This window comes from Caretta caretta, chromosome 1 (assembly GCF_965140235.1).
Source record: "Caretta caretta isolate rCarCar2 chromosome 1, rCarCar1.hap1, whole genome shotgun sequence".
Classification (NCBI taxonomy): domain Eukaryota; kingdom Metazoa; phylum Chordata; order Testudines; family Cheloniidae; genus Caretta; species Caretta caretta.
This window is the reverse complement of record NC_134206.1, coordinates 117,523,199-117,546,515: the sequence shown is the minus strand read 5'-3', so window position 1 is coordinate 117,546,515 and position 23,317 is coordinate 117,523,199. Positions and strand designations below refer to the sequence as shown.

At 41.0% G+C, this 23,317-nt stretch overlaps 2 protein-coding genes across 2 annotated transcripts in view; both read left to right on the top strand.

Moving 5' to 3' along the window:
• The window catches only part of IL18RAP (interleukin 18 receptor accessory protein), a 28,215-nt gene extending 26,822 nt beyond the window's left edge, over nucleotides 1–1,393 (top strand). Inside the window, exon 12 of the mRNA XM_048857370.2 lies at nucleotides 357–1,393. Within this exon, the coding sequence (XP_048713327.2) occupies nucleotides 357–772 (416 nt within the window). The 3' untranslated portion in view covers nucleotides 773–1,393. The remainder of the gene's footprint in view (nucleotides 1–356) is intronic.
• A 4,778-nt stretch (nucleotides 1,394–6,171) lies between these two features.
• Nucleotides 6,172–23,317, top strand: part of SLC9A4 (solute carrier family 9 member A4) — a 55,453-nt gene continuing 38,307 nt past the window's right edge. The window contains exons 1-3 of the mRNA XM_048835376.2: nucleotides 6,172–6,877; nucleotides 12,909–13,372; nucleotides 21,504–21,763. Of these exons, the coding sequence (XP_048691333.2) occupies nucleotides 6,616–6,877; nucleotides 12,909–13,372; nucleotides 21,504–21,763 (986 nt within the window). The 5' untranslated portion in view covers nucleotides 6,172–6,615. The remainder of the gene's footprint in view (nucleotides 6,878–12,908; nucleotides 13,373–21,503; nucleotides 21,764–23,317) is intronic.

Genomic DNA, 23,317 nt, shown 5'->3' with positions numbered 1-23,317 from the left:
GGGATTCAGCACTGGGATCCCTGCACAGCAGTCTGGAGAGCATCCAGAAGTGGCACTCAACCAGATCTTTGACTGCATTTATCAGAAGAATGAAGATGTTAGCCCAGGTGTCATTGCCAAATTAATTGGGTAATGGCTTTCTAAACGCTCCTTTGGTTTCAAGTGTGTTCTCTTCTTCTCATGATGTAAGGGACATTGCTATGTGCTGTTATGTGCAGTTGTTGCATTTTACTCCAGTGGTGGCTGCATTTACATGGTTGTTAACACGATTATATTTAATTTTTTTAAATGCTTTCGGTGCCTGTGGCTGAAAAGCCCAGAGTGTAAGCTAGTACTAATCATTATTTCTTTTTCAGCTTACACCGATGATATCGTAACAGCTATTCAACAAAGCAGACGAGCTATAATTATCTTGAGTCCTGGCTATGTCAATGGACCCAGCATCTTTGAACTGCAGGCAGCGGTGAACTGTGCTTTAGAAGATAACATGATAAAACTGATTTTAATTAAGTACAAGTCATTCCAAGAGCCAGAGTCTTTACCTCCAATAGTGAAGAAAGCTCTTAAAATTTTACCAGTGGTTACCTGGAAATCTTCTAACTCTAATTCGCCAAACAAACAATTCTGGAAATATATGCGATATCACATGCCAGTGAAAAATACCTGGGGGCTAGGGAAAAACAGTCTAAAATTTTTTTTCCAAAGGTTATTTAGTGTGGTTATCAATAGCAGAAAGGCCGCTGGGAGAAGTCAGCAGATTAAGAAATGGTGAGGTGATTGTAAAGGAACATCCTGTATCTGCTACCACCTGACCACAAATTTAGGAGCTCATCATCTTTTGTCTCATTGATAGCTCACTCTAATATAAAGTGAAAAAACCCTCCTATAATGTGACAACCCTAAAGTCTTCAGTAGAAGCAAGTGGCATTGGACCCAGCTGTGATATATGTCTTTCTTTTATTATTATATTTAATATTTATTATTTTCAGCAAAGTTGTAGCCAGAGATCCCAGTCAGAATTTGGGCCCCATTGTACTAGATGGTGTATAAACCTAAGACAAAATAGAGTTTACAGTATAACTATGTATTAATAATAATAGTAATATCATAATTCTATTTCTAACTAATACACACTGTGTACACAGGCTTTCCTGTGTGAAAGAAATTAAAAGCATAAAGAAATATGGACGGGATTTTTATTTTTATTTGCCGAGTTCTGCTGTCATTATGTCATTGGTAAAACTCCCACGGATTTCAGTGGGAGCAGATTTAAGCCAAGTTTGAGCATTTTTGAAATTCCAACCCTGGACTTTTTTGTTTGTGTTCATTTGCCCTGATGTTGATAATAATGATACAACAGTTTGAATGTCTTGCTCATTGCATTGTGTTTTCATTTGAGGTTTGTTTTTTCTATTTTTTTTGAAAAATTAAAAAATTAAAATTAAAAAAGAATCCAAAGGAATTTTTCAATGTAACTTTTCCTATGCAGGCCAGAGGGAGCAGCCCTAGAATTCTTAGCCCAGATTGTTCCTTTCTGTGGAAAAAATCCATGAGAGAGAGCCTGTGGAGAGGAAAACTCTGCGAGAATCCCCTCACATGGCCATGTTGGGATGACAGGGTTCAGGTTCTCCTCACCTATAGAATGGGGGGAAGTTCTGTCAAGGTTCCTTCCCCACTCTGAACTCTAGGGTACTGATGTGGGGACCTGCATGAAAGACCCCCTAAACTTATTCTTACCAGCTTAGGTTAAAACTTCCCCAAGGTACAAACTTTGCCCTGTCCTTGAACAGTATACTGCCACCACCAAGCATTTTAAATAAAGACCAGGGAAAGAGACCACGTGGAGACATCTTCCCCCAAAATACCCCCCCAAGCCTGACACCCCCTTTCCTGGGGAAGGCTTGATAAGAATCCTCACCAATTGGTACAGGTGAACACAGACCCAAACCCTTGGATCTTAAGAACAATGAAAAATCAATCAGGTTCTTAAAAGAAGAATTTTAATTAAAGAAAAGGTAAAAGAATCATCTCTGTAAAATCAGGATGGTAAATACCTTACAGGGTAATCAGATTCAAACCATAGAGAATCCCTCTAGGCAAAACCTTAAGTTACAAAAAGACACAGCTTATTTTACCAGCCATTAAACAAAAGAAAATCTAATGCATGTTCTAGCTAGATTATTTACTAACTTTACAGGAGTTGTAAGGCTGCATTCCTGATCTGTTCCCGGCAAAAGCATCACACAGACAGACAGAACCCTTTGCCCACCTGCCCCCCCCTCCAGATTTGAAAGTATCTTGTCCCCTCATTGGTCATTTTGGGTCAGGTGCCAGTGAGGTTACCTTAGTTTCTTAACTCTTTACAGGTGAAAGGGTTTTGCCTCTGGCCAGGAGGGATTTCATAGCACTGTATACAGAAAGGTGGTTACTCTTCCCTTTATATTTATGATAAGTTCCATCCATTTATATTTATGACAAGTTCCAATGTTGAGGATCCCCCAGAATATCTTCCAGTTGCTTCCCCCTGCCAGCATCACCTTACTTTGTCTGAATTTTGCTTCAGTCTGCTTGCTCTCATCATGGCCTGGTCTCACACAAACATGGACAGCCTGAGAATTATAGAGCTGGGTGTCAACAGCATAATGACAGTACTGCAGCCTGTGCCACCTCACTAGCAGCCCCATCTATTCATTGAACAAGAGGGGAGACACACTGAAACCCAGTGGTTCTAATAGGATACTATTTTCTTAGAGGATTGAACCCAGGCATCCTGGTGATTCTTGGAATGGGGGAAAGAGCATCTACTAGCTTGGAAACCTGTCACTCGCACAGCCACATATACACCACTGACTTGATTTCCAGAAGTGTTGCGCACCCACTGAAGTTGGTGGGAGCTCTGGGTGCTCAGCAGCTGTGCCAATAAGACCACATACCAACATCCCTATTCTCATAGTTATCGGGCTTACTGTACCTCTGAACCATCCTGTTCTCTTTGAGCACACCCCCTTTCAGATGTCAGGCCCCAAGCTGTTACCTTTCTCCTTTCTCCGGGTGCAATCACGTGAGTCTCCCACTCTCACACACAGCCTTGGGCAGCCGTCACCTAATGCTAATCATAGTTACCTCAGCAGGTCTGAGTTATGTTCAGTTTCTGCAGTTCTGCTCCTGCTGGGATAATGACTGTGGTATCCAGTGGCCAGACAGCCTTCCTAAAGCAGAGTATTGTTTATTTAGAACCAAAGCATTTAAGAGAAAACTCATCTTAAATCGATAAACAGTCTCTACAGCTGCCTCTCATTCCTGGGAAGGCCCCAACTGCTTCAGACATTCCTACAGGAGAGTCTGTATTCCATGACAGTCTCTTCTCCCCAGAAACAGCTCACTCACAACTCCCTCCAGAGTCCCTCTCTCTCCAGAGAGAAGGCAAAAGGATGCCCTTTTCCTCCTATATCTAGGAAGTAATGGACAGTTCATTTACATTCATGAAAATGGGATCTCAATCAATGGTTAAAAACACTGCAGAAGATGTTTGAGGTCAAGTAAACTTATCTTAGACTGGAGGACAGCCTGTTAAGTTTAGTCTTGAAAAAGTATGTTATATTTTGTTTTATATGTAACCTGTTGTTTCTGTTATCCTTATTCACTCTCTCTTGAATCTTGAACCTTTGATAATAAAGTTAATATTGTTTTTACTATCAAAGTATATCTCAGTGCTGTGGTATTATACAAGGAGCTTTTCCTGAGTTAAATTGTTCAAAATGGTGAGTACACTTTTCCCTTGGAGGCAGCAGATCTGGTATTACTGTGAGTGTTCAGTGGATATGGGGCTGGGAACTACAGGGGAATGCTTCAAAGGTGTTCAGGGAAGGGACTGCACCTATTGTTAATCTTCAAGGCAAAGGAACGTCTGGCAGAGCCCAGAGGCCAGTGTTTGGGTGGCTAACAGACTGGAGGTATCAGCCAATTAAGCACAAGCAAGTCCCACTCTCTCAGTGGAGGCAGGAGAGTAACAAGGTGACTCACAGTCCTGGACACTGTGAGAATCGTCACATGCGATTCTAGGTTCATTACATTTAGGGAAGCTGCTACTTCCGAGGCTGAAATATTAGGAATATTCAAATGGTTCAGAGAGCAATGGTCTCAATGCAGGAAATCTTGCAAAGAACAAAAAGTCATCAGATACCCAAAAAGTTTTCATATGCAAGGTTTTTAACCCCATTTTAGATACCATATTAACACAATTGGATGATAAGCTGTGGAGTAGAAGAAAGATTTTTACTTTTTGATAGGCAAGAAGCTGAAAAGTCCTACAAACGAAGGCCTAAACAGGCATGCTTGAAGCTTAGCAGGTAGCTGCCTTGAGGATTTAAATTCAGAGTGTTTTGAGAATGAGACTGAGCTCTTCACCAGTTTTTGCAAACAAATCTTTAAGGATGACTTGGAAACAGAGGTGCCCAATAATCTCCTTAGCTACATTCACAAGATGTGATTTTATGTAACACAGAAACCAGCACTGTGTATTTTTTGGGCTTATCTGCTCCTGAGCACTTTTAGCCTGGTTACACAGTCAAGCCTGATAGCCAGGCATTATTCTTCATTCCAGCTCTCTCCTCTGAGTCAGATTTTCTCCAAGTCATCTAATCTCCTTTTGATTTTTCACACCCGTAGAAGAAACAGACTTTAGATAAATCCTGAACAACACCTTTGTTCTGAGTTAATGTTTCCATGATTATGCTGCTGCCACAATGCCTGTGGTGACCCTGGGGTTGGTATCTGTTTATTAATGCGAGACAGAGATGGATTAGGGGTATGTGGGGCCCGGGCCAGAGCAAGTGGGGGCCCCTCCCCACTCCTTCCACCTGCAGTCCCCTCCACCCCCACACCTGGTGCTCCTGCTGGGGAGCGGGGTCACGGCACAGGGGCTTCCCTTGCTTCCCTGCAGGAACACTGGGCGGGTGGAGTGGGTCGGGGCATGGGGGTGCCCATTTTTTCAGGGGCCCCCCAATTGTCCGGGGCCCTGGGCACAGACCCCATTGGCCCAGTGGCTAATCCGCCACTGATGGGAGACATTTCAGGCTAGATCCACAAAGGGGACTAGACTTAGCATTGCAAGTCCTAATGTTTAGATGCCCTGCTGCTTAGTGGAATCCACAGCCCCAAGTTAGGCGCCTAGGCTCCCTACACAATGTATGGGGAGAGTTAGGCATCTAAGAAGGGGATCCACAAAAGCCCTCAAGCTAAGTGGGGATCCACCTAAGCTAGCCAATAGGAAATGCCAAGGAGAAGGATGGGTTCTAAACCCTGCCCGTCAAAGGGATTGAGGGTCCCAAATCCAAACTGAAGGGAGGGGCCTGCTTCTGGTTGGGATTCATAGCAGAAAATTCTGACCTGGAGCTAGGCACATTAAGCCCTCTCTTGCAAAAATTGAGGAGGGGAAAGTGATGGTGTCACCTCCCTTAAACCTTTAGCCCCCAGTGGCTAGAACACTCACCCAGGATGTGGGAGACACAGGTTCAAATGCCCCTTCTACCTGATGTGGAACAAGGCTTTGATGTGACCCCATCTTGAAGGTGAGTGCCCTTACCACTGGGCTTTGGGACATTGTGACTGGGTCTCTTTCAGTCTCTCCTGTTGAAGCTGTCCCATGTATGAAATATTAAAACCTTCATTGGGCCAAGAGCATGTGAGGATGACTCTATAGTATGGTAGCTAGGGTACTTACCTCTGATGTGGGAGACCCAAGTACAAGTCCCTGCCTCTGTGCACATTTTGTACAACATACAACGGCTTCAGCAGGAAGGAAGGATTCAGAGAGACCCACATCCATATACCAGAGACCTACTAGCTGCCTAAGTACTTGTGCTAAATGCCAATTTTATATCATTACTATCTATCATGTTAAGCTTAGTGTCAATATTTTATGGATGTAACAGAAACAAAGCAAATTTTACTATAAATATAAATTTTACTGATCAATTTACTATAAATTAAGAGTACAATCTTTGTGGAGTCCACTAGATGTCACTAACGGAATCTCTGAAGAGTCTATTTACATCTGAAACGGTTGCTTACTAGTGAAGTGAGTGAATACAATTAATCAGGTACTTGAGCTACCAGGTGCCTTGACCACACAGAGCACATGAAGGAGAAAGAGAAGGGCAGGAAGAGGAGGTGTGGAGCTGGCAGTCCTACCTGTTCAGCATGCTGGGATCTGCTCCCTGGGATTCTTTTTACTCTTGTGGACTTTGTTGAATGAATTCTGTTCATTATTGCCTAGTTTTCTCAGGCGCAAGGAAAACTATTGAGCCTAGAGCAAGTACAAATCTTCTGGGGAAGAGAGACTATTCCTGAAAAGTGCAAGGCTGCTGAAAGTTTTTATCTGGATTTCAGAAGCCTGCAAATACCTGTGTCTTCATCTGAACTCCAGATTCTTCTGTAATTCAAAAACAGAAAGACACATTGATTTGGGATTTTTAAAGTGATAACATAATAGATAATTTCCTGAGGGAATCTTGATGGCTAGGGTCAGTGCAGACTGAAAGCAGATAATATTACATAGATTCATGCATACAGTACATGCTACACATAGTATAAAAGAAAGTTTCAGCCCCAATCATGGGCTTTCAGATATTTAGACATATTAATTTTTTGAACTGGTTGCTGTTGCTATTGTCTCTGGAGTGTCCTTTTGTTGCTACTTATTTTGAGTTATCCACCTTGAGCAGTAATTCAACAACTCATTACAAGCCTGACCATCATGATGAGGAGGGCTCTGCTCAGGATGAGAGACTGCATGTTTTTACGGTGGATTATAACTACGTGCAAATTCCCTGTGAAATTTCACTTTGGATACTTCTTGCATCTCTTGCAAAAATAGGTAAGTAGAAAACGGGAAGGTAAGATTTTTCTTTTTTGGAAAAAAAATCTTTTGTAGGTAAGAAGTTAAAGCAGTAAAACATGTTTTATAGCTAAAGTATTTTACAAATGTATGAGAGCATTTTTAAATTATTGGGACTGCTTTTTGTATGTACTCTGCTGGAAAAACCAGATGGCTTAGTTACCATAAAGCCAACTGTGTCGGCATCAGAGAAATGTCATAAATGATAACACATAAGACCTCTGAAACTGTCCTAAAATAGCTTTTCCATTAATAACAATGTCACACTTTAAAGTTTGCTAACCCAGGACCTTTCTAGGCTACAAGCAGGTGCTCTCTGTCCCAGGGAGAAGCTAGCAGTCTCTCCTCTTCAGATGTTTCTAACATTTAAATGTCACAAGATAGCAGTCATATGTGCAGCATGCAGGATTGAGTATTGCATATCCTGAACTTTAGGGCTGTTTAATTTTGCTCAAGCTCAGGGGAATTGAAGGAAACATTTCCCTGGAGAAATGTTTAGCATTTGAAATTGCTTGGATGGAATTGTCCTGGAGGAGATGGACTAATGGGCAGAATGTAGGCTAGCAGTCAGTACAAGATAAATGCAATTACATGAATATAAACACACACACACATACATATATATATTCTACAAGTATATACATGAATATGTACAAATGAGAGTGTGAGAGAGAATACTATTGTAGTATTGGGGCCATATTTATAACAAAGATTCATCATCATGTATCCTACATGTAATATTTTATTATTATTAATTAGGATTTATATATTAGTTCCTCAAGACCGCAACATGTTGGGAACCATTGTGCTAGGTGCTGCACAATCATATAGTAAATTACAGCCCTGCCCCAAAAGCTCACATATAATTTCTGAAAATTCCCATAGAATAGTTGCTACGTGAGACTGGTGGATTCCTGGAATTTGCCTAGGGATATAGAACCTTTCATGTCCCAGCTGACAGGAAGCAAAGACGGCTGCCACTGACAACTGTTTCGCGATGTGAAATTCGTTGATGGTCTCAGGCCAGTTTCTGGAAACAGTATCCTCATTAGTAAAACCATCATCAAAATCAGCACCAATTTGCATCCTTGTTTGTTCATAGATTCCAAGGCCAAAAGCAGTGTGATCATCTATTCTGCCTTCCTATATAACACAGGCCATAGAACTTCCCCAAGATAATTCCTAGAGCATACCTTTCAGAAAAACCTCCAATCTTGATTTAAAAATGGTCAGTGATGGATAATCTATCACCAACCATGGTAAATTGTTCTAATGGCTGATTACTTGCACTTAAAAATGTATGCCTTATTTCAATCTGAATTTGTCTAGCTTCAAATTCCAGACATTAGTTCATGTTGTACATTTCTATTCTGGATTGAAGAGCCCATTATTAAATATTTGTTCCCCATGTTGGTTCTTATAGACTGGAATCAAGTCACCCCTTAACCTTCTCTTTGTTAAATTAACTAGATTGAGCTCCTTGAATCTATCACTATAAGGAATGTTTTCTAATCCTGTAAGCATTCTAATGGCTCTTAGCCTCTCCAATTTAGCAACATCCTTCTTGAATCACAGACACTAGAACTGGATTCAATATTCCAGCAGCGGTCACACTTGTGCCAAATACAGAGGTAAACTAACCTCTCTGCTCTTACAGTGGTGCAGGTTCTAAGTAGAAATCATTTCTTGCCAGCACTGCACTCATGGGAGGGACAGATGCAGTTGTAAATTCCAGATGTCATTGAGGATCCAGCAGCACCCCAAATTGAAAACTTCCTAAATGAAAGAAGGACAGGAGGGACAATCCCCACACTTTCCCTTAACACACTATCAGTGCCTCCCTTATGTCAAAAGCTTCTGCCAACTTGCCTTTATCTAAGTATTGCTCTCCTCCAGGCACTAGGAAAGCAAAGATGCTGCACCATCTGTGTTTTATAGAAAAGAGGCATAGAACTATATGTGCCATGTACATCTTGACAGAACTACAGCCCAAATTGTTTTATTATTTTCCTAAGCATGACATACAGGAGGGGTAATCAAAATCAGCCTGCAGAACATGCATGAGAACTGTCTCTGAACAGATAAGCAATTGATCAAAATCACATTCTCTGATCTCTTGGGGCCAAATCCTGTTCCCATTGAAATCAAAAGGAGTTTTGCTATTGAGTTCAATGGGAACAGGCTTTGACATTTGGAGAGGAAAGAACAAAACCACTCAAGCAAGGGCTATGTTGCTTATACCACAGGTATCAAAACTGCTGACTCATGTGAGCATAGGTGCCGACTTTCCCTCTGCCCTGTGGGCGCTCGACCCCCCCATCCCTGCCCCTGCCCCACCCTCGCTCTACCCCATTCCACTCCTTTCCCAAAGTCCCACCCCACCCCGCCTTTTCCCAGCCCCACCCCTTCCTGCCCCCATTCCTCAAGTCCGTGACCCTGCCCTGCCTCCTCCCCGCTCCTCCCACTCCCTCCCGGAAAGTCCTTAGCACCACCAAACAGCTGTTAGGCAGCAGGGGGGCAGGAGGTGCTGGGAGGGAGGGGGTGGAGTGGGGTCACAGAGCGCTCGGGGGAGGAGGAGGGGAGGTGAGGAGGGGGAGATTGGCTGCTGGTGCATGCGGAGCACCAGCTAATTTTTCCCCATGGGTGCTCCAGCCCCAGAGCACCCTCGGAGTCAGTGCCTATGTATGTGAGAAAGTCAGCAGACAGCTGATCTTTGTCCATTGCAAGGGAGAAATCAGCAATCAATGGGGCTAGAACAGTCTCTGTACAATATCCAACTCATAAATCCATCTGCAAAGGATCAAGGAATATCAAGGCTCCAGAGTATATTAAAGTCCCTCAGTCCCATTGGTACGTTTGTAGTCCAGAGGCCGGAGCAGGAAAGAGGCCAGGGCAGGAAAGAGGCAAAATGGAGATGTTTCCAGGCCAGGGCCTTTTAGCTTCTGCCAAGGGCCAAGTAAAGGGAAATCTGTTCATAATGTGAAAGATGGTGTTTGGAGTCACATGGGCAAGTTACATGTCCATCACCCCCACCCATATTCTAGAATCATAGAATATCAGGGTTGGAAGGGACCTCAGGAGGTCATCTAGTCCAACCCCCTGCTCAAAGCAGGACCAATCCCCAATTTTTGCCCTGATCCCTAAATGGCCCTCTCAAGGATTGAACTCACAACACTGGGTTTAGCAGGCCAATGCTCAAACCACTGAGCTATCCCTCCAGTTACAACAGTCACAAAAAGTCCATTAAGTGTAGACAGGCGTTTTCCAGGGTCCATTGTGAGCTAAGTGTTCCTTAATGGGCCATTCAACTTGTCCCTTCATGCGCTGGCTATATATCTTGTGGGTGTTACCACAAGAGCAAACATGTAGGAAGCATAACTAATATTCATAATTTCAGATACCAAGATGAATATACATGCATAGAAATAGCATAATCATAAGTACCAGCTATTTCACCTCCATGACTATTCCCAAAAGAGAGTCTGAAAAATCCCACCATGTACCTGAGACCCTATGTGTCAGCATCATGCCCCACTGGAGTTTTGTTATCTGTTATGTAACAACAGAGATGGAGCCAGTGACATGACTTTGTTTAGCCTAAAAGGGTAAGGTTAATTTTTAGCTGTTCAGGTGTGACTGAGCCTTTAGTCAGTGAGGGCATACTGGCTGGCACACATTCAGGTTATTGGGCTTCAGTGTTCCTTTGCAGTTAACTTTTTAATGTTCATAAACCTGGTATGTACTATGGTGGTTTAAAGCATAACACAAAGATTTTTAGATTTGCAAATCTGAGAACCTCTGCCTCTTTGAAAGTTAATAATAATTATTATTATTATTATTTTATGTTGCTGGTCATAATGTGGGAGGATATCCTCTCCGCCCTCTGCTTATGAGGTTATATATGTGTCTTGTAGCACTCTTCTGAACACCAGTTGGAAGGATTTTTTTTTTTTCAGTAAATGTGGACTGATTCTTTTCTCTTAGAAGGCATGTAATTTTTTCAGGTTTACACTGATTAACACAGAAAACAATTGGGGCTGTTAAACTTTATTTATAGTCCATAGAAAATTAAGTTCAGCTATATTTTCCAGTACAGTGATGAAATGGGTGTTTGTATATACAAACATCAGCATGCTTATCTAGTCACTTTCCCCCAAAATATGTAGTATTTCAGTCTGTTTATATGGAATATGGGAGTTGGGTGAGGAGCCATTTCTGCATATGTATGACTTATTAAAAGACAAATTTTAAGTAGAACTGTATCCTAAACTGCTTTATGGTATTGTACCCAAACATTGCATTTAATGGGAGATTCAACATCCTTTATAGGAACAAAACAGACTCCTGAAACTCTTACCACAAAAGTGGTCCATAGTCATGCAAATAGTCCCATTATCTTCAATGGAATTGATCAAATGATTAAGGGTTTACAGGATTAGATTCCAAGTTTGTAAATTGTTCTGGATGAAATTGACAATACCTGAGCTGTCAGATCAGGAGGAGCGTCATTCAAATAAAGGTGGGTTGATGTGTGATAAGTCTTAGCTCTGTTGCTAAGATGAGGAACATATTTTCAGTGAAGTTCTTGGCAGAATCCTGAGGCAGCTGGTTTGAGGTCATCTGTGTCTGGCATTATATTCTTCACTTATTATTCTCTCACCCACAAAGCTGGAAAATGAGGCATTTGTTTTCTTTGTTTTGCTGCTCCCGTTCCAGTTAACAAAATGCATATTAGACTAGTTTGGCTGCAAAGAATTTTAGGTACTCTGGGGACAACACCTGATTCCTGTCAGGCTGCTGAACTGGGCTGACATCAGAATCCAAACATCCTCTGGTCAGTGCAAGCAGAGGCATTCCTCTAATGGTTTGGACTTGATGTGATGCAGTATGGGTGTCATGGATAATTCAGACCAATGGGGAGAAACAGAATAAAAAACGTTGTTTAAACACCTTCCATGTCCCCCCACTCCCACCCCTCTCCTCTTGAGGACTCCTGACCAATTTAACAGCACAATACATATGCTAACAAACTTAAACAAAACCTTGTTTAAGTTTGTTAGCATATGTATTGTGCTGTTAAAGCCATATAAAGAATGAATGCCCTCCTTAGCAGTGTTCTGCTCCTTTAAGGAGCACAGCACAGCCCCACCCTCACCTCTGGAGTGGGGAGCTAGTCCCAAGTCTTTCTGGTACCCCATACCCGCTAAAAATCTCTTGTCAGGACTGTGTACTGGAGAGTACCACCCTACTTGCACTACTGCTCCTACTTAAGATTCCCCTGTTTATCCATCCCAGGATCACATTAGCCATTTTGGCCACAGCGTTGCCCTGGGAGCTCACTTCTGATGAAGTGAGCTGTAGCTCACGAAAGCTCATGCTCAAATAAATTGGTTAGTCTCTAAGGTGCCACAAGTACTCCTTTTCTTCATGTTCAGCTGATTATCTTGTTATCTCAGCAGTGATTGAGGTCAATGACTGCTAGGTATGGAGACCAATTTCTCTGTTCCACATATGTAGGAATTACTGTCCTAGACACACAGCCCATCTAATCCACTCTCCTGTCTCTGTCAGTGGACAGAACAAGATATTTCAGAGAAAGGTGCAGGAAACCCCAGACTGTATAATATGGAATTACCTGTTCATAATTCATTGGCTGCCCTCTCACTTCTATGTTTGTAAATTGTTCACATCAGAAATGGAAAATAGAAATGGAAAATAGAGAAACCATGGTCATAAAAATTGCTATTTTTGTTAAAAGAAATACAATAAAACAAACAACCCCTTCCCCCCCCAAGAGATTTTTAGCAGGTATGGGGTACCGAAAAGACTTGGGGCTAATCCCCCACTCTTGTATGGATTTATGCTAGTGTGACCGAGGGTAGAATGTGAGCCTTCTGAGTGCAAAATATTGCAAGTTGGGGAAAACATCTGTCTGGAGTCAGGAAGAATGGGCAATATGGCAGCATTAAAACCGTTTCAACTCAGCTCATTTCCCCATGTTTTATTCAAGGTTTCCATCTCTACCACCGACTGCCAAGCCTCATGCCGGAATGCTGCCTTCTGATAGCTGTCGGGGCACTGGTTGGAGCAATCATTTTTGGCACTGATCACAAATCCCCACCAGTTATGACTACCAACATTTACTTCCTGTATCTCCTCCCACCCACTGTCCTTGAGGAGGGGTACTTTATGCCCACTCGCCCCTTTTTTGAAAATTTTGTGTCCATCCTGTGGTGGTCTCTACTGGGATCCCTCCTGAATGCATTTGGCATTGGACTCTCTCTCTATGGGATCTGCCAGATCGAAGCCTTTGGTCTCACTGACGTTAATCTGGTGCAGAACTTGCTCTTCGGCAGCCTGATTTCAGCTGTGGATCCCGTGGCGGCACTAGCTGTTTTTGAAGAGGCCTCTGTTAATGAGCAGCTTTACGTGATGATATTTGGAGAGTCTTTGCTAACTGATGGAATCACTGTGGTGAGTTTGCTTTTGCTGTTCATTTTTTCCTCACATTGCAGAGTCAGAGTTTCTGTTGGCTGTAGAGGAGAGACAGAAGGAACTCCACTGCAAATGCATTTATTTCTGACTGGATGATGATGATGATGATAATGTGTATATTTTAGTGGTGACTAAAGGCTCTAATCGGGATCAGAGCCCCATAGTGCTAGGCACTGTACTCACATAACACTTCCAGATGGTAAACACCGGACTAATTTATTTAAAAAAAAACACACTGCTTATAGAACTGCTGGAAGTGAGAGGAGAACCATGTCCTGTATTTATTATTCAGTAAACTTTGATCCTGCTCCCACTGATGTGAATGGCCACACAATAATTGAATCAGTGATGCAGGGTCAGACCCTAAGGACCAAGAATTTTCTTAGTATTGTACAAGCAAATAAAAGAAATGGCTCTGCTTCAGAGAATTCAGGCCGAGATTTCCAAAGAAGACTAGTGATTTTGGGTGTCTCAATTTTTGGGTGCCCAAACTGAGACAACTTAAAAAGGGCCTGATTTTCAGAGAGCAGGTGCTCATCTCTTTCTGAGAATCAATCCCTTTAGTCGGTCAAGCTGACTCAAAAGTGGTGTTGGAAGAAAAATAAACAAAACCTGAATTTTTGACCAAAAAAGGGACGTATTTGTGAAATTCTTTTCCTGGTTTTCAGCCAGCTCTGCCAAAACGTGAGGCATCCAGAATCACGCATCACTTTTGAAATTCTGGCCTTAGGTCCTGATCTAGCAAAGCTCTTCTGTACCTGCTTAACTTTAAGCATGCAAGTTGACCCACTGAAATCAATAGGACTAACTGTGCTAAAATTCAAGCTTAGTTTTATTAAATGCTTTGCTAGATTGGATCCTTTTAGAATCTAAAACACAGGAGCCCAGAACACCGTCAAAAACAATTCAGACACTGCTTGAACATCAAGTGCTACTGGAAATTGGATGTGTTGGAAGATTCTTGCAGAGTTCATTGTTGAAAGTCTTCATAGCCCATGGTATTTTAGGAGTGATTTAAAAAAGGGAGAGGAGGAAACTAATTTGATCTCTTGAGACCTAATTGTTATGAAATGATCATAGGCTCCTGTCATAAATATAAAGGGAAGGGTAAACACCTTTAAAATCCCTCCTAGCCAGAGGAAAAACCCTTTCACCAGTAAAGGTTTAAGAAGCTAAGATAACCTCGCTGCCACCTGACCACAATGACCAATGAGGAGACAAGATGCTTTCAAAGTTGGAGGGTGGGGGTGAGAAACAAAGGGTCTGGGTCTGTCTGTGTGATGCTTTTGCCAGGGACAGAACAGGAATGGAGTCTTAGAACTTAGTAAGTAATCTAGCTAGATATGCGTTAGATTCTGTTTGTTTACATGGCTGAGAAAATAAGCTGTGCTGAATGGAATGGATATTCCTGTTTTTGTGTCCTTTTGTAACTTAAGGTTTTGCCTAGAGGGATTCTCTACGTTTTGAATCTAATTACCCTGTAAGGTATTTACCATCCTGATTTTACAGAGGTGATTCTTTTTTACTTTTTCTTCTATTAAAATTCTTCTTTTAAGAAACTGAATGCTTTTTTCATTGTTCTTAAGATCCAAGGGTTTGGGTCTGTGGTCACCTATGCAAATTGGTGAGGATTTTTATCAAACCTTCCCCAGAAAAAAGGGGGGTAAGATTTGGGAGGATTTTGGGGGGAAAGACATTTCCAAACAAACTCTTTCCTAATAATAATAATACCAGTGTTAGATGTTTGGTGGTGGCAGCGAAAGTCCAAGGGCAAAGGGTAAAATAGTTTGTACCTTGGGGGAGTTTTAACCTAAGCTGGTAAAAGTAAGCTTAGGAGGTTTTCATGCAGGTCACCACATCTGTACCCTAGCGTTCAGAGTGGGGAAGAAACCTTGACAGCTCCCGATTCCCCAACCAGGATGAAAAGATTTTAAAGTTAATGATGCACGTGATAAATCCTTGCTACTTAAATCTGTATGTATGTTGCTTTTGAGGTAGCACACTAATGACTGGTGTCCTTTCGTTATAACAGTCGCTTTTAAAAAAGACATTACATTTTTATCAGGTTGAATGAAATTTTGTATTCTACATTCAGGAAAAGCTGTTAAGAGTTCTGCTGTGTTTGCATTTTATACAAGAAATGGCTATATTGCCATTTCTTATGTAAAATATGATATTTAATGTAGAAATATATATAAAATTTACTACTTTAGTGGGAAAAAAATCCCTAAAAACCTGTGGAATTGAAATAATGGTTTGGAAAATATTCCTATTTAAGTGACTGGAGGCCAAATCATGGTCACCTTACCTATTCAAGCTGTGCCATTACCTTCACAAGAACTCTCTGCATGAGAAAGATGAAAAGGCTCAAGACTTCCATCAGCCAGCTCTTCTACTGCTTGCTATGAGCTGTGTATTAGCAACATAATTGTGTCTATAGAGAATGGGGAGGTAAAGTCAATGAATATAAATGAACTATATACATAATGGATCATGTAGGTAAAGATTCAATGAATAATATATTTTGATTTCAGAATAATACAAGTGTCTACTCGAATACAGCCACTGGAACATAGAAAAATCACCCTTTCAAGTTACTCCTGTTTTGCACTGTGCCAAAAACAAGTTTGAAAAGTTTGAGAATAATTTTTTAAAAATTATTTAGATGTAGAGTAGGTTTGGGCATTTTGACTGATTCAAAAATTATTGGTCAATTAAAACCAGTCAAATATCATCAAATAATGGCCAAACATTTTAAAGTGCTAATTTATTAGAACAGCAATCAAAAAGAATATGACTTTATAGGCTCCATGAGGTTTATCCTTAGATAGTTACTTTGGCCTAATCACAAAAACAAGTTCCTTACCTGAGTTATTTTAACACAGAGAAGTGCAAAACACAATGAAAAATGTTCTAGAAAATGAAAAATTGGCACCATGATGCAATCAAACAGATAGGCTGCCACCTGCACCAGGGAATTCTTGCTGGAATATTTGACAATATTTGACCAGGGTCAAATAATAGGCAGTCAATTGACTGGTCAATTTACATGATTTGACTAGTCAATTGACTGGCTTGCCAAGCCTAATGTAGACACCAACCACAACACCTTACAAAAAGCTGTAGAATGCCTAACATAGAACTTAATTAAATTTATAATCACATAACTATGACCACACCACAACCTAAAAGTCATACTCTGGTAATAAATTAACTCAGTCAATACAAATACATTAAAACATTTAATAACTCAAAACAGTAGAAAAGCTCCTTTTTACCAATAGTACCCTCCAAATACCTCAACCTTCCTCAAAACCTCTATCAAACAAAATCCTGAAGATATTTCTTTTAATGAAAGAATATAAATGTAATATCGGATTGATGTCTTAAAGGAAAACTGCAATATAATATAAAATATCTTCTTCTCACTCTGACAGGATCACCTGGGTGCAACCTGTGGGACTCCTGAGCCCTCCAAACCTGCCAGCCTGGGTTGTCTCTCACACTGTGATGCTGATGTCAAGCTACAAGCCTCTGACAGACACTGCACTTACCCAGACATTCACAGGCAGGGACACACCCACCTGAGTTACATGAATGATCTCTCAGCCACTCATGAACCATCAATAGGGAATCTCCTGCCAATTCCCCCCCAGCTCCCTAGCCTTGCACCCCGGAACTGTACCATCTTGTCTTGTACTAGTCAGAAGCCTGACCAATGTCAGCTCATTACCTAGTTTGCCCTTCCCTCAGTGTGGAATGAACATGCAGCAGCCTTTGTAGTCCGAGCTGAGATTTGCCAAGCACTTCAATGAAAACACAGTTTTAGGTAAAATATAAAAACAGATTTATTAACTACAGAAAGATTTTTAGAGATTATTAGTAGCAGGCAGAGAGATCAAAGTTGGTTACCTAACAACTAAAAATAGAAACACACTCTAAATTCTAATTTTAACAGAGTAGGCAAGATTTGAATCAAGCAGTTTTCAGAGTAGCAGCCTTGTTAGTCTGTATACACAAAAAGAACAGGAGTACTTGTGGCACCTTAGAGACTAACAAATTTATTAGAGCATAAGCTTTCGTGGGCTACAGCCCACTTCATCGGATGCATAGAATGGAACATATAGTAAGAAGATATAAGTTGGAAGTTGCCATATAAACTGTGAGAGGCTAATTTGTTAAGATGAGCTATTATCAGCAGGAGAAAAAAAACTTTTGTAGTGATAATGAAGATGGCCCATTTAGACAGTTGACAAGAAGGTGTGAGGATACTTAACTTAGGGAAATAGATTCAATATGTGTAATGACCCAGTCACTCCTAGTCTCTATTCAAACCCAACTTAATGGTATCTAGCTTGCATATTAATTCAAGCTCAGCAGTTTCTCGTTGGAGTCTGTTTTTGAAGCTTTTCTGTTGCAAAATTGCCACCCTTAAATCTTTTACTGAGTGGCCAGAGAGGGTGAAGTGTTCTCCTACCGGTTTTTGAATGTTATGATTCCTGATGTCAGATTTGTGTCCATTTATTCTTTTGCATAGAGACTGTAGTGTCTCACCCTAACAGAAGGTGCAAGCAGGTTACAATTCCTCAATACACAGATAGGACTGCCTTCCAGCCTGGGATTGAACTTCCCCAGTTCAAAGTCTTTGTCTTCCAGATGCTCTTCCAGGTGTTGAGATAGGCGGGCGGGCGGAAGAGGCCAAATGATGATGTCACTGTCTCTCTTTTATACTTGCTTCCAGCTTGCTGGAAAGGTCTTTGCTGTGAGGTGGGTTAGTCCGCCCCCATGGCACACATATACATGCCTTTGTGGAGAAGTCTCTGGGTAGTGGATTGGGTGTTGATGAGTCATTAATGCTCATCTGGCCGGTGATAGCTACTCCTTTATCGTAACTGACAGGCTGACTATGGGTGTTCCCATCCTCACAACATAGTTCTGTAACACCTATAGCTATAGGTCATACCTTCGCATAGAATGATAGTACATGCAATCCAAGAAGATATTAATGTTCAACAGATACATCACAAGGCATACTTTGTGCAAAATATATCATTATATGACAGTGGTGAATATGGGGGTTCCAGGGTGCTGCTTTGAGGTATAGGGTGTCACAACTCACTATGGGCCATATATTAACCTTTGTTGGATTCAACCACTCACTTTACACTGGAAACTACACAGGGTGCAAGGCAGTAGAGAATCAGACTTCCTGTCTAATTAAAGAGGCAAGATTATTCCCCTAAAGAGAAAAGCCTTAGTAGGGGACAGAAAAAGTTCACAAGCTTCCTTCCCTTGAGTTCCCATCAGATTCTTCCATTCGGGGCAGAGGGGGGATTTTCCCCTGCTGAATGGACAGTGGTTTCAACCCCTAGAATCTACAGATCTCAGAGGTTTCAGAGTAGCAGCTGTGTTAGTCTGTATTCGCAAAAAGAAAAGGAGGACTTGTGGCACCTTAGAGACTAACAAATTTATCTGAGCACAAGCTTTCATGAGCTACAGCTCACTTCATCGGATCCATCATAGCTGCCATGTGCTTCTGCAGTGTTTGCTGCTCTGCCTTTTCACAAATTAGACAGCATAAAGCCAATTTTGTTTTGTGAACACGACACAGGAAATCATTTGTAAAATCTTATGTAAAGTGCCAGTTAATCTTGCTTTCAGTAGTTTATGTCTTTGCCCTCAGTCAAAAAGAAGCCAGGTATTTTAAAATGCATCCTCCAGGTGTTTAGCTAGAATATAATGTTTTTGTGCAAAAGCCGAAAGCACCAGGTTTAAAAATTCTTAAAATAAGACCTGCTACCTCTCCATAAAATGACCCTGCCTTCTCCCTGAGTGAATCAAAGCACCAGAGGCTGATTCAGGCCTTCCTGCCACTAAAAGAATTATGGCAATCCATTTATGGAACAGAAGCAATACCATGTGACTTAAATGACTAGCAAATACTCATTGTGCCTAGTTAGTGATCAATCCATGGCTGAAATACTTTTTCATGAAGCATTTAGCAATGAATGCACACAATGAACACACTCATGGAAATTGTGCTATTGTGTGACAACGGACAATTCAGGAACAGGAAAAGGGCCAAATGCTAGAAGTTATTCCCTGAAAATAGTCTGCCCAGCTCTAAACTCAACAGTGCACAATCAGCACTGGGTACCAACTGCCCACTTTCAAAAATCTATGCTGGAGACAGGGTATCATCATCAAGAAACGGGGAGTAGTTAGAGAACAGCTGCTGTGACTCAAGTACTGTACAGTGACGCCGCATGTGTACTCGTATCCTGCTTCAGTGATCTGCTACTGAGAAGCACAATTCCACACTTCACAGTTTGGAAAAGTGAATTACCCTTATTTGTAGGAAGCTGCCATCTAGAACATTTTATTGTGTGTTTCCTGTCATCTCGTAACAATGAGCATCCTTGAGAATCTACTGTATGACAGCTTACGGTTAAATGTTCCCAGGAAGCAATTAAAACTAGATAATATCTGAAGAATAATTATCGTCTTTAATGAGTTGGAGCCTTTGACAAGCAAATATCTCCTTTAATCTCATTAAATAGCCTTCTGAAATTAGTTAGGCAAAGAAAAAAAACTAAACACCACCAGATATGTGAAGTCTTTTTGGCTTGTTTTAAACAGGAGAGTGTTAGGGACTAATGCCATCAGTGGCAAAAATTGTGGCAAACTTGTGACTTTAGACTTTTCCAAACTGACTTTTAAAACCTGGAAGTGAATCTGGTATGATCATTATTCATTGGTAACAGGTACAATAGGATTTATAATCAGCTAGTAGTCAAAAACTCTTACATATTTTTAATCAATACCCTCATACTGCCCTGCTGAACACTTCCATTGCCATTTGATAAGTGGATGAAAATGGAAAATCCTGAAGGAGAGTTTTATCATGCATTTTTCAGAATAGAAATTATTCTTAACAAAAGCATGATAATTAAGCATCTGACCTATATTTAATAAAAATCAACCCTACAGACCCAGTGTGTAATGTTCTGAGCATAATCTACTACCTAACCTCACATTGTTTTTTCAGTATTTCAAGCTCCTTAACCAAAATAAATAATTTAATTAGCTATTTATACCCTTAAAAATGTCAAATCACTAATAGGTTTGTAGTGGCTACCTTGAGAATGACTGCTGTGTCATTAATGTACGATATATAGGGAACTGGATGGTTCAGGGGAGTTGATGGCTTCAATCCAGTTCCTAGAGGATGACTGTCCTTGACACAACTGGAATCCCTGCGACAATTTCAAAAGAGAGGTCAAAGAATGAATGGGCCTGGAGACTGAATAACCCTTTCACCAGTAGCAGTGTTGGGAAGCTTGTGCTGCTGTTGCTTTAGTTATCTGCAATATAAAACCCATGTAAGCATAGTGGAATAGATTTTAGTTTCCAGCGAGCTTCAAGAGGCTCGTATAAGTAAATAGTAAATAAAAAAAAGTATTTTCAAACTTTTGAAAAGTGCCTTGACAATGCCCTTTTGACATTTTTACGAATCCACTGTACAAATTTATCAATAGCCATCACATAACAGACTGTAATTACTATATTATTAAGGCAAGGTAATAAAAGTTGGTTAAATAAGAGTTCTATTATATTTAATAACAACTATTGCATACTGGACTATGAGTTGAGTGTTTATCTACCGCCAGTATGAACCTGGAGTTGCCTAGCTTCTATTCTAGTCTATTCGATTTGATTCAGTGTGAGTCTTAAGTTCTTACCTCACCCATCACGGTGCTTCTGAGCACTTTCTTTGCTACATATTTTATGGTGTCTGATGCATCATGTACTTTCTGAAAACATCATACATTCCATATACTGCACACATGGGGTGTCCCAGATTACTGTCTTACTATTTTTACATGATACATTTTACATTGACTGGCATTTTGTACCATTTCTTCATTAGTTTTAGGATCCCAGCCAGGTAGATAATTCTGGGGCCTCTTAAGGATATGTTCAGATTTAAACTACAATTTTGCTAAGCAAGATGAGTATAATACAATGTGTGGCACATACCACTAAAAATATTGAGGAAAAACTAGTTTTGAAAGTTTTTTAATTTGCTGTCCATTATTTTTGCATACAGGTGTTATATAACATATTACTCACCTTCACCCAGATGCACCGATACGAAGAGATTAAACCCACTGATGTTCTTGCTGGAGTTGCTCGTTTCTTTGTAGTGGGACTAGGCGGAGTGCTGGTTGGCATCGTGTTTGGATTTGTTTCGGCATTCATGACTCGATTTACTCAGAACATTTCTACCATTGAACCGCTGCTTGTCTTCATGTTCAGCTATTTGTCATATTTGTCTGCTGAAACCGTCTACATCTCAGGCATTCTGGCGTGAGTATCAAATAAGAATTTTCAAATGCCTCCCAGGGATAGAATTCCATTCTTGACAACTTCAAGGTGCTTGGAACTGGTATAATGATTTCTGCTGCCCCCATCCCATTTTTTTTTCCAGTTGTGATTCTTTATGGGCCTAAATGTGCCACCTGGTCTGCTAATATATCTGTTTAAACACAGCATGATCGGATACCAGACCAACTTATGCTCTAATATTTATTTCTATGTGGCATCCCAATAATTTATGAGAGGGAGGTAGTTATATACAACATTGTTAATATCAAAAGAACAAAGAATAATAGACCAGATCTTGCACTCAGTTACAGCAATGTATATCAATTGAACTCAACTAATTTAAGTGGAATTACACCTAAATTAATTTTGTGTAACTTGGAACTAAATCTGGCCCAAATATAAAACTCAGAAGCATTAAACAAACACATGCACATTAAAAAGCCAAGACAGAGTGATAAATGTGAAAGTGTTAAATGGTACTGATATGTCATTCATTGGCATGTTGATCAGTAAGAAAAGACTTGGACATGTCAAGTGAATGCCAGATTACATTACATTACATTACAGGATCCTAAAGAGCGTGCTGTACACAAAGAGTGTGCTGTACACAAAGAAAGAGAGGCAGACCGCTATGCAGATTTTGGGATGCTTGCAAAGATGACTTAGTATCCTTAGACTGTCTTTGCATGACTGGGAAAGAAGTGCAGAATGCCACTCTGGTTGACAGAGTCGGCTTGTTAATGGAGCAAGGCATGGCAAGGTGGACTGGATCAATCTTTGTGATGACTGACGTCAGAGGAGGAAAGAATCTGCTGCTCGGAATCAGAGCATTGCTAGTATGTGGGTGTGCCTTACCTGTGGACGAGACTGTCACTCGTGCATTGGACTCAGCAGCCCTTAAAGAACTCATCAGTGCATACACCATGCTCTGTAAAGAGCAATGGTGCCATTGATTAAAGGCCAGACACTTCACTACAGTAACCTTGAAATAGTTCTATGTCTGGTCCCAAATGTGTTATGAATATACAGGTGTGAGATGACGAGGGAAGGTCACAAAGGACTATAATTTACACTAAACACAAAGGGAGAGAGAGAGAGGACACTGACGGGAGGATAACAAGGGGTACAGGGATAGAAAAGAAGAGTGAAAGGATTGAGGGAGGAATGGAGAGGTGCATGCAGGGCAGAGAGAGTGAGGCGCAGCAAAGGGAATGGGAGGTGAGGATGTGGGAGGGAGTTGGAGCAAACAGCCAATCAATTGAGAGGAAAGAATACTAAAGTAAAAACTGAAGTGGCAGTCTGGTGACATCCTCAGTTCTACAGATAATTCTTCTGGCTGGTGCTGAGTTCAATCTCTGACTCCTGGGCTGGCAACACCAGGGGTTTTTTTTCCTACCCCGAGCGCACATGAATGAGGTGCGGATGGGACTTCACAGAGCCTGCTGCCCCTGAATGAGTGAAGGCTACCTCCAGGGAGGATTCTTACTTAATGGGGACAAATGTTTGAATGGAGGGAAGATGGGCACCTCCAATACA